The sequence below is a fragment of the Rhodnius prolixus genome, unplaced genomic scaffold (assembly GCF_049639745.1).
Source record: "Rhodnius prolixus isolate KJV_2025 unplaced genomic scaffold, Rpr scaffold_4, whole genome shotgun sequence".
Taxonomy (NCBI): Eukaryota; Metazoa; Arthropoda; class Insecta; order Hemiptera; family Reduviidae; genus Rhodnius; species Rhodnius prolixus.
This window is the reverse complement of record NW_027411614.1, coordinates 28,501,974-28,514,253: the sequence shown is the minus strand read 5'-3', so window position 1 is coordinate 28,514,253 and position 12,280 is coordinate 28,501,974. Positions and strand designations below refer to the sequence as shown.

Sequence of the window (12,280 nt, the reverse complement as noted above, 5' to 3'; positions counted from 1 at the left end):
TTTAATAATACCACAGCGAAATAGGCCAGTCAAGCTAATTCTATCAGTAAAGGGGTAACTTTTAGCAAAGAATTTTCAACTTATTTTTGGAATTAATGAAAATTACTTCTTACGTTAGAGGGAAACATGTGTTTTATTATGTTAACTTTTACCGCCTTCTGAGAATTTTCTCCGACCCAAATTGGCCTGCAAAACATTTTATCAACGACAATAGGTTCTTTTTTTTAAAAAAGTTGTTGATTCAATAAGGCATTTATTATGATAAAATTATGTAAACTATTGAATTACTTATAAATAAGAATAATTTTTAGTTGTGTAGTGCTTACCCTAACCTCGGAACTTAGGAGTTACAAAGAAAACAGGTTTCATTACATAACGAGAATTTAATATCTAATTAACTAACACAAGAACTTAAAATATTCACTATTAGTAAAAAAAAACAATCTAGACCCTTAAGAAATTTCCCAAAAGATAACATACTCCCTTAGATTAATAACAGAATGCAAAAAAAAAAAAACCTTTTTGAAGAATATTTTCCCTGTGATACTTCACTGCATGAATTTTTATTTTTCGTTCAAAAAATTACAGTTTATCCTTCAAACCCTCTATTTCATGGGAAAAATAGTAAAAAAAATTCTGAACATCTCAAATCGATTTTATTTAGTTTTTTTTTTTGCTCGTACCCAATCGGCTAAAGACTTAAATTTAAAGAAAATAAATTTATTTCTTTTTTAACTGAGTACATCTTTCTTAAGAACTTAGCTTGGTGTATAAGGTTACGCTAGTAATTTATCCAAATTCTTAAATGTAATGTCATTTTCCACCAACCCCTTTCTGAACCAGCATGTGACGAAAAAAAATCAAAAGGGAGGACCGATAGAAAAAAAAACACTACTGTTTCTCTACCAGTTCATTCTGTGGGACAACCTTTGGCCTACATAAACAAATCGTCTATTCTAAAGGATAAATGCATCAAGTAACCGATAGGGTGCAGAAGTTGAGAAAAATTCATATTCCGAGCAAATACGATAAATTCTTGACACATAAGTTTTTAGAGTTAGTTCAATAATTGAACCGTGTAGTTTGAAAGTGGCCTAACTCAATTTATACTTAAATCAAGATAATAATATATTATTGATAATGTCTGAAGGCAGTAATTTTAATTAATTAATTAAGTTAACCTCAGTTTTTGGACAATTGCGCTAGTTGAATAACCAGTACGTTTAATTAATATAAAACTTAAAATTTAATATTAAATTTTAGAAATTATTTCACCCATGGGGAAGAACAGAACAAGACCATTTAGTTCAGATAGTGAAAAAGAAAGAGTTTTAAAGATATGTAAAATAAATTAAGTATGGTTTTTTTCAATTTGAAGCATCTTAAATTATGTTGAATGGACTTGGGCACCTTCAAATTTTATAATGAATCTGGATGTTAATTTTGAAAGTGGCCTAACTCCATTCTTGATAAGAAAACGCATATTATTCACTTAATAATTGCCACTATTTTAATAGGAACTATAAATTTAACACCCTTAGATACACTTAAGCAGTATGACTCATTAGTATCCTATATGTATATTTTTTAAATTCATTGAAACGCAAACCCTTAAATATCTCGATTTGAAGATAAATGGAGTTAGGCCACTTTCAAAATAAACGGCTCATTTAACTATAATTATCTTATGAATAACTCTCTCCAACGTACACAACAATGCTAGCCCCTACAGTTGTAATTTTATTTCATTAATCGCTTTAAACAAAGTTTCCAGTCATTACCTTGTGGACCGATTCTTCCTTGAAATCCTTTTTGCCCCTCTACTCCTTGTGGACCGGGTTCTCCCTTTTCACCAGGTAAACCTACTAATCCTGACTTTCCAGGATCTCCAGGAGGTCCTGCCAGTCCTGGTGATAAAATTCAACAATTATTTGGTAAAAGAAAGGCTTAGTAACACACCTATTCATTTTCTCAAACTACATACAAAATTATTTTATACAATTTTTTTTTTTAATTTATGAATGGACAATATTTTACGAGAGGGATTTTTTCTGTTTACCTGTCTCTTTTTTTCCCCTCCAAAATTATAAATAATACACATTTTTTTTTAGAACACAAGGCAAAAAAAAAAGGCATGATTTATAATTTGAAAAAAAAGTATAGTTTGACAGAATAAATCCCTCTTAGGCTCTAATTTATTTTTCTTGAAAAAAGAATCATCTGTAAATAATGAATCTACATACCTTTTTCTCCACTTCCTCCAGGTTCACCATCAATGCCCGGGGGACCCGGCTCGCCTGGATGACTTCTCTCACCCTTTTCTCCTGGCGGACCCATTAAACCAGTAAGTCCTGGTTCACCCTTAGTTCCTTTCTCACCATCTTGACCATCCTGACCTGTTACAAGTTTGAACAAAAGAAACATTCGTACAGCTTTTTTGTCAAACATCTTTTAAACCTAATCAGCGGTAGCAATAAGAACTTAATACAAAATTTATTTATTTATATTAATAAACCCTTGTGCAACTGTCCTACCGGATAGTTTTATTAGATTATAACATTTTTTGTCAAAAACAACTTCTACGATTTTCTTTAAACCTGGTTACTAATTGTTTACATGTAGATCTATTAATAGTTTGTATCTAATGCCACTTCCTATTAACCAGGCTACAAGCATTTATTCGTCATCAAAGTTATTTGATAAAACTTTGACTTTCCAACGGCACAACCCGAAAAAAAACGAGTAAAAAAAATTCTTCCATAACTTTCTCATCTCACTTTTCATCCATCCAAAACGTTTAAAAGAATTGATATTCATATATACACAATTCATTATCATTACCAGGTGGGCCTCTTGGACCAAGTTTTCCTGGAGGTCCTGGGATTCCTTTTTCTCCAGGATATCCTGGTCTACCTGGACTACCTGGGGGGCCAACCTGTGGGATACCTGCCTCTCCTTTCTGACCTGCCATACATTCAAATCAAAGATGAGAAAAAATTATTTAATCGTACATCATTAAATACTTAGATTAAATGTATTACTCTTTAATTACATAATTAAAAAAAGAAGAACTAATCAATGGTTAGGGACATAGTTCTAATTTTATTACAACTTGATTTTATTAAATAATGAAATAAAATTTGTTACCTTTTTGACCTGGAATTCCAGGGTTTCCTCTTGCGCCGTCAATGCCAGCATCTCCTGGAAAACCCATCGGGCCTTCCCTTCCTTTTTCACCTCTTGGTCCAGGTGCTCCTCGAGGTCCAGTTGGTCCAGGTATTCCTGGAGGCCCGGATGGTCCTGGCTCGCCCTAATAAATTTTGATGTGAATTTTATGCAAAAAAATTATTTAATAATAATTGATTAATTATTCTGCAAAAATTCAGTTGAAAAAGTATACATTAACTGATATTATTTTGGGATGAAATGAATTCCTCAACATTAACCATGATATTGGTAACAATTTTTATGTGGAACACAGAAATAAGATTTATATTAAAATGTTACTGTACTGACAGAAATGCCTGGTTCTCCTTTAGGTCCATCACTTCCTTTATCTCCTCTAGCTCCTTCAAAACCTTTTGGGCCTGGAAGGCCTTTGCTACCTTTCAACTCATTGGTAATGTTTAACGGAATCGGACAAGTAGCTATCGATCGAAAATTAATTTATTATTCTTGTTTTGGTCATTATTATTATTATTATTATTTTAAGTTATTGAAAGAACAAATTTTTCCTCTAATTAAGATTTGTAATACCTGATGTTCCTTTAATGCCTTGCGGCCCTCGATCACCTTGCTCTCCTTTGTTTCCTCTGGCACCTTTAATTCCAGGTTCACCTTTAGTACTGTAACCTTTTTCTCCCTTCTCTCCTGGGATACCATTTGCGCCATGTCGTCCATCAGCTCCTCTAAAACCTTTATCTCCCTACAACAAGGTTGGAACAATTTTTATGTCAACTATTTTTTTTTTTTTTTTTAATTTAATTTTAATATTTCTTTATATAAGTACCTTCTCTCCAGATCGACCTGGGTCACCCATTATTCCAGGTCTACCTGGTGATCCTCTAGGACCTATTATACCCTTTGGTCCTCTTTGTCCGGGAGGTCCTCTTTCACCTTTAGGCCCAGGTATACCTTTTACCAAATTTTGAGGTATTAATGCTGGCTCACCTTTCGGCCCTGGTTCTCCTTTTTCTCCCTCGGATCCATCTCGACCCTTTAAAGATATGCATAATGATAAGAAATGAGTCAATTATTTCATTTCAAAACTATGATATTATGTTACAAGTATTTCTAACAAAAATTCAAAATATTAGGGTGAAGGGACCAGTAATTGACTGCTTAAGAAAAAATTTGAGTTTAAGATAGAATAACTTCCGTTATTTTGACTCCAGGTGTATTTTGTAAAATTGTACCGCTCCAGTAGGATGTATTTTATTTTATTAATATTTTAAAAGCAGTAAATTCGATCTTTATGTCAACCAAAAATGATTTTTTTTGAAAATATGTCAATGACCCAGTAATTGACATACCGAATTTTCGGTGGAACCAGTGTTTGACATGGGGTGGGACCAGTAATTGACATACAAATATAATCATGAAACGACATAAGATATGCATTCAAAATCACTTTTAAATCTAAATAAATCACTTAGGTAATTATTGAAACGAATATTCGTTAAATATTTCAACCATTTTACAAATAAAATGAAAAAATTGGATATTTAAAGAAATTTTTTACGCCCATAACTTCCTTTTTTTATGAAGATTAGATTAACAAATAAGAAAGTCAAATTTGAAGATAAAAATCAAGTTATTAGTACAAATACTCAGTTAAATACAGTAAAATAATTTAGAAAAATGTTTTGAATTTTAAACTCAACAAAAGAGTAAATGAATTTATAAATTTGTCTAACCTGGAGATTGAAAGGATATTAAAATAAGAAGCATACCAATTATCAAACCCATTAAAATTTATCGAAAACAACTGATTTTGAAATAGAAACATTAATCTTTCAAAGAACACAAAGAAGAACAACAAATAAGTTAATCATGAATTTAGTTAGATTCCATTATTGAATATATTTAATTAATTTCCATTTTAATTGTTAAACTATTATTATTTTTATTGAGTTGATTTAGTTTTGATAGAATTTATTGAATTGATTTTTACTGAATTGATATTTTTAAATATGTAAAGAAATAATCAATGGCCTAAACCTAAATCATTAATTTATTTGACAATTTTTTTTATTTCTGGTACTTATGCTCCAAAATTTATTTTTTTAAATAAATTTTAAAATCTTAATATTGTGGAAGTTTTAAATTGATTGCGGTAACAAAAAAGCGAAAGCTATTAAAGAGACATAGTGTTATAATTTAAATTTATAACTAGCTTTGACAGTTTAACTACAATGAACAGTAAGACATAGAATGAACAAAAGAATAAACAATTAGCATTATTAGAAAGTATTATATTTAACATGAGTTTTATCAAGTACGAGGTGCATTCAAGTTATAACGCCTCCGAATTTTTTTCTCACTAACCAATCACACCAAAAATTTGAAACTTTTGTCACTTCTCGACGTAATCTCCATGTAGCCTCACACATTTTTCACAAAGTCGCCGCCATGTTTCCATGGCCGCTGCGAACGCTTCTTTAGGAGTCTGTTTTGATCGCTGATGCAATAGCGGCCCGGCTGGTGAATATGCGGCCACGGAAAGTGTCTTCCATTGTTGGAAAGAGCCAAAAGTCGCTAGGAGCAAGATCAGGCGAGTAGGGAGCATGAGCAATCACTTCAAATTCTTCATTCGTGGCACCCAACTGGAGGACACTTTTCGCATTTTCAGGTCAGATCCCACAGAAATGCCAACTTCGGAAGCGATCTGTTGCGCACTCTTTCGGCGATCCTCCAAAACAACTTGTTCCACTCGGTCAACAGACCGACTGGTGCGAGGCCGAGATTGTCTTGGTTTGTTTTCACACGACGTTCTTCCTTCTTTAAACTGTCGCACCCAGGAACGCACATTTGACATATCCATGGCACCATCACCACATGTCTCACTCAACTGGCGATGAATTCCAATTGGTGTCACATCACGCAAATGGAGAAATCGAATGATTACACGCTGATCGTGTAATGAAAACGTTGCCTTTTTTAGTATAAAAAACAGTCCTTGCTCTCGACGCTGCCGCTAAGGTTCTGGGTGCCGTACAGTGCTGCCATTTCTGTCACGCATTAACAAAGAGTGCCCGCTTATTTTAAAACAAACCGCATGTTTTTATCTGGAAACAGTTCTGAGAAAAAAATTCGGAGGTGTTATAACTTGAATGCACCTCGTAATAGAGAATTGTACGACTCTTAAAAGGCTAATAATTAATATGATTTTTTTCTGTTTAGAGGAGTCTTCCCGCAAAATTTAGCTGTAAAGCTTGTGTAAGCGCTTCCTTGTTTAAAGGAACACAGTATGAACTTTTAAATTGACAACTTGGGAATGTTAAGAAATTCGTGTTCTAAATTAAATATTTAACTTATAAACTAAAGAAATGAGGGGCAGATAAATTTATGCAATTTCCTAGAAGATAGAAGATTGGCAAATCAATTAAAAGGGTAAATTCTATCATTATTATACTGTTGCTTAATTGCTTACGACTCTCGATTTGATATTTAAAGCGAGAAGTGGCTGTCACCATTCTTTCCCTTGATCTCTCTTTTAATTACTTTATATTCATCTTACGTTTAATCCAGGTTCTCCTTGTAAACCTTGACTTCCAGGATAACCTTGATTTCCTCTAGGACCAGGCGGCCCCGGAGGTCCTCTGGGTCCCATAAAACCGTGTGCTCCGTCTTTACCTGGGTTTCCTTTGTCACCTTTCGTTCCCGGCCAGCATGCTTGGCATTCTCCACCTTTATCACCTTTATCTCCAAGTGAACCTTTAAATTAAGTAATAGTAATGTAGAGGATGATTTCAAAATAAATTTTTGTAATGATAGAAATCATTATTAAATTCTTCTAATTCGTTCTCGTTCTCTACAGAGTGTATACGGAGGAGTGGTCGAAACTTGGGGAGGTGATTCAGCAGCTCAAATGCAACAAAAAATATTCTATTCACTTTGGCCCGATTCTCAATAGTGTCCAAGATATTTGCATTTTTAACTTTTCCGTCGATATTCGCGTTTTCGCCATAAAAACGGCAGTCACTTTTCTATCCTTTATCCTACAACAAATCTGCTTATTCCAAACGAAAGAGCATTCAATTTCCTATAAATCTGCTTGGTACAGAGCCTCAAAACGATTCTTATAACAATGAAATGTTTACTTGAATGTCTAAAAATTTCGTTCTCGATGATTTTTGTTAAAATTTTCAACTGCATTTTCTCAATGGTTAATGAATCAAGGAATCACATAAATTCAGAAAAAGTTGCGCATTTATTGGGCTTCAAGATCATATGGATTTTTTTGGTTTTTAATAAACCCTACCCCGAACAGAGCGGTGTAAATGCAGAAAACTGAGATTTTGCGAACTGACTTTTCATTACTAATTTACTCAAATATCAATTTATACCATTTTAGTTTAGAAATATTATTATTTTATAAAACGGAAGTAAAAAATAAAGTAGCAATAAAACAAAGAAGTGAAAAAGTACAGTAGTGCAGGTTCCTAGTTAAAATTGCTACAAAAATCGTTCGAACTATTTAAACAAGGATGTGGGAAAGAATTTTAGCAAATTTTTAGTTTCTTGACTACAATTGTTTGCGCAACATATTTTAACGACACAATGGAGGTTTTTTCCATCAAAGTTAATTAATAATAATTCAAAACTAATCAATTTTTGGAGAAAGAACAAAAAGAAAATGACCATTTTATTTTTGAATTATTATTAATTAACTTTGATAAAAAAAAAACTCCATTATGTCATTAAAATAAGTTGCACCAACAATTGTAGTCAACTACTGCGTTTTATTGCTACTGTATTTTTTACTTACGTTTTATTAAATAATAATTGTTAAAAACTAAAATAGTTACTTTTCTTTTTGTTCTTTCTCCAAAAATTGACATTTGAGTTAATTAGTAATGAAAAGTCAGTTCGCAAAATCCCACTTTTCTGCATTTACACCCATCTGTTCGGGATAGGATTTTATTAAAAACCAAAAACATCCATATGGTCTTGAAGCTCAATAAATGCGCAACTTTTTCTGAAATTATGTGACTCCTTGATTCATTAATCATTGAAAAAATACAGTTGAAAATTTTAATAAAAATCATCGAGAACGAATTTTTTAGACATTAAAGTAAAAATTTCATTGTTATAAGAAACGTTTTGAGGCTCTAAATTGAGCAGATTTATAGGACATTTAATGCTCTTTCGTTTGGAATAAGCAGATTTGTTGTAGGATAAAGGATAGAAAAGTGACGGCCGTTTTTATGGCGAAAAACGCGAATATCGACGGAAAAGTTAAAAATGCGAATATCTTGGACACTATTAAGAATCGGGCCAAAATGAATAGAATATTTTTTGTTGCATTTGAGCTGCTGAATCACCTCCCGAAGTTTCGACCACTCCTCCGTATACACCCTGTAGATAGATTTAGATAAATGTTCTAAACGTTAAAAGGTTCTTTGTTATTCTCAATGGAAAATATTATAGGTCCAAAAAAAAAATCGTCACGTCTGAGTATTTATTCTATCAGCAGCAAAAATTCACTCATGACAAACTTTTGAGTTCTTTTAGTTTAGGGAAGGCACAAACCTGGAAGAGAAACGGAGTACGTGGGGAATCCCTAGGAAATTATTTTATTTGTTGTATATTTTTAATTAAGAAAGGTCAACATTTGAGGTCATTTGGTACTGAAACACAAAGAGGCTCCTAGAAAGAGAAAATAAATAAGCAGAGAAATAGTAGGTGATCACTACTCTGAGTCATTAAGATGACATTTCAATGACAGGTAAAAGATGTAACTGCAGAAAGCTCTTTTTATGCTCCTATGTATTGTACAAATTGTGGCACTCCAAAATCAAATCGCTCAGTCGACTTTGTTGGCGTCTAATAGGAATATTCTCAGAACTCTTGAAATGAACTCAAAAGTTATAATTAAAACTCTACCTCAGGATTTCAACAGTATGAATTCTTATTTATCCTCCTCCTGTTTGTTGGGAATCATTAACTATACTTTTAGTACAGAGTTTTTTTTTTTTTAAATATTTACCTGGAATGCCCCGTTGGCCAGATGGACCTTGATTTCCTTTAGGTCCTATTGGCCCTTGAGGTCCTGGTGGCCCTGGGACACCATTAATGCTATCTCCCGGATATCCTCTTTGTCCTATATGACCTTTATTTCCTTTGTCACCCTTTTCTCCTGGCGTGCCAGGAATACCATCTGAACCTCTAGGTCCCTGAAAATTAAAATTAGCTTTATTAAAGGGATTAACAGTGGCTAGCTACTAAGTTACTTAAAACCATTAATTAATTATCAGTTATACGTATCAAATGAACTTGGTATACATACATATATATATATATATATATATATATATATATATATATATATATATATATGTAGGGTGATCCATTTAAAACGCACCAATCGCTAATAACTTTTTAGGAAATCGGAATTTCGAAAAAACCCACGAAGTAAACTATACGGTTTTTTGTGTCTAGTTTTCAAATTTTCCACCCCCGACGCTGTATCTTCATTTTTGGCGGAGTTACGGCTAAAAAACTGATTGAGGTTTCATACCGCGTTCGCAGTCGTATCACTTTTCGACGTATCACTCTTCCTCCTGTCTTTTACAGTCATATTCTTTTACCAGCAGTCAACGTAGTCCGCTACCTTGGGCTTTCCCCAAAAATAGTTTTCATAATCATTGCCAAAACCAGTGGTTCTTATGAAACCCTGATCAGGTTTTTGGCCGTAACTCCGCCAAAAATGAAGATACAACATCGGGGGTGGAAAATTAGATAAACTTTATTGTATTTAAGCATATAGCTTGTTACAAGTGAGTTGATTGCTGACATGAGTACAAAACATAAACACACAAAAAATAAAAAATACTTCTTGTAAATAATTTTTTACCATCAAATAAAGAAAATAGTTCATTGAAAGTACTTTTAAAAGATTTTTTTTTTTTTTATTCCTTTTGCTTTATAGCTATTAATCAACCTATTCCTATTTTAATCGTTTAAAACGAAGATACAACATCGGGGGTGGAAAATTTGAAAACTAGACCAAAAATAAACATATAGTTTACTTCGTGGGTTTTTTTGGAATTCCGTTTTCCTAAAAAGTGATTAGCGATTGGTGCGTTTTAATTGGATCACCCTGTATCTTAAAATTAATAATTAGGGCTTACCATGATTGAAAGTCCTTTCTCCCCTGGTAGACCTGTTTGTCCAGGCGGACCCCTAGCTCCTGGATATCCTCTCGGTCCCATATCCCCAGGCATTCCTGAAAAAATATTTAATTAATTTAAATTTGTGATTAATTTTGTAATCTTAATGTAATGGAGTAGAGAAAGTAAATTATCGCCTAATGTTGAGGTTATCTTAGATATGCTATATAGCTTGGAGCCTATCTAGAAGATCGTTGTCTACTGAGAATATGGGTTTGTATACAAATCCTGAAATTACAGAAGCTAAACACGTAGAGAAGATAGATGGAGAATAGTGATTTAGATTACACTTTACATAAACATCATATATGCAAGATGACAGCTTTGCGTGATCTTACTGGAAGAATAGAAGAGGAAATACTTTAGAGGTTTCTTTGAGATAGAAGAAGCATTTGCTAGTGCTATGTGGAAAAGTTAGTGTTGAAGAAAAATGAAATACAACTAACATATAATACACTGAGAATACAGAACTAAGATTGCCTAAATGATTAGGTAATGCTGAGTTTGAAATGTCAGCAAGACGTTTTCCTCTGGGAGAAGTTTGTCGACGTATCTGTGAAGTCTAATGGCAGATAGGTTACTAAATGTGCTAAATGAAGAATTGGACACAGAAGTGAAGACATGAACTTCAGACGATGACCAAAGTGGATCCTACTCTCTAATTAAAACAGACCTAGGGAGGAGAAAGAAAACATTTCTTAAAGAATTATCAGGTAAGACTAGGAATTCTTAGTAGCCTGAAGGTCTATGAATTGAAGCGGAAGCATCTAAAGAACATAGTGGCGCTGATTAACAGATATGCATCAGCTTGCTCGCCACATATTGAACAAGAAAGTAAAGTAATGGAAGTGTGGTACCAAGTCTGTGGCGATCTACCTTGGGAAACGCCAGTATTTTGTGCAATACAGAAGGGGTTTTTTAGAGTGGATGCAATTCAGCGAGATAATTTTATAAACCAATCTCTAAAGAAACCTACTACAACGAGACTGGCATATTTAAAGGTGAGAGGTGGATGAGATTAAGGGTATTCTGAGTTGGTGTCCATAAGTGGCTTAGACCTCCGCTTTAAATAGTCCAAGCCACACATTTTAATTTCTTTTATAACAACTAATTTCAATAGTTCAATAGTTTTTAAATTAATCAAATTCAGGTACGATTTCTGTAAGCAAACTGTAGACGACATAACAGCCGCTGGTGTGTTTGTTTACAGAATAGTACATGGAGATGGTTTTTTTAAAGTGTGGCTAATAGTTTTTTGAAATTACAAAAAGTGTTGCTCGACACATCTCTCCTCAACAATGCATTGAGACAATAAAATCAGTCTCTTAATTACCTCAATACCTCTACAAAAGATTGTTCTTTTTTTCATATTGTCCTTTCAGCTTAATAATTGAAATTATGATCAACTTGGTGGAGGAAAAAGGCGCATCGAAAGCTGAGGTCATTAGCGCTAAATATTATTGAAGCAATCCTTAAAGCTGCATCAATGACAACTGTCAGTACATAAACGGGAACAATAAAATTTTTAGTTTTGTACCTGTCGTGCCCGTATCTCCTTTTTCCCCTTTTTCTCCTGGAAGACCTTCATTACCAGGTTCTCCAGGTATACCCCGGCCTCCAGGAGGTCCAGGCGGGCCTTGTTCACCTTGCTCACCATCTAGACAATCATCTCCTTTGGGGCCAATGTCTCCTGGATATCCTGGTGGCCCTTGAGGTCCTGGTGGGCCAGGTCTGCCTTTAGAACCCTAAGAGAAAGAAATATTTTGTTAATTAAACATACAACAAAATTGTCGACCACAGTAAAATCATTTCATTGTACTATAACGAGATGAATATATAATAAGAATAAGACTATTTATTTCTATAATAATACTTACGATGTTGTC

General features: G+C 33.4%; 1 protein-coding gene across 1 annotated transcript in view; it reads right to left on the bottom strand.

Moving 5' to 3' along the window:
- Col4a1 (Collagen type IV alpha 1) overlaps positions 1–12,280 on the bottom strand; it is a 46,215-nt gene that overhangs the window by 20,161 nt on the left and 13,774 nt on the right. Inside the window, exons 10-20 of the mRNA XM_074131621.1 lie at positions 11,932–12,139; positions 10,356–10,450; positions 9,212–9,398; positions 6,740–6,936; positions 4,010–4,216; positions 3,757–3,925; positions 3,517–3,647; positions 3,148–3,310; positions 2,842–2,964; positions 2,244–2,396; positions 1,782–1,907 (exon numbers count right to left, since the gene is read on the bottom strand). Coding sequence (XP_073987722.1) covers positions 1,782–1,907; positions 2,244–2,396; positions 2,842–2,964; positions 3,148–3,310; positions 3,517–3,647; positions 3,757–3,925; positions 4,010–4,216; positions 6,740–6,936; positions 9,212–9,398; positions 10,356–10,450; positions 11,932–12,139 — 1,759 coding nt within the window. The remainder of the gene's footprint in view (positions 1–1,781; positions 1,908–2,243; positions 2,397–2,841; positions 2,965–3,147; positions 3,311–3,516; positions 3,648–3,756; positions 3,926–4,009; positions 4,217–6,739; positions 6,937–9,211; positions 9,399–10,355; positions 10,451–11,931; positions 12,140–12,280) is intronic.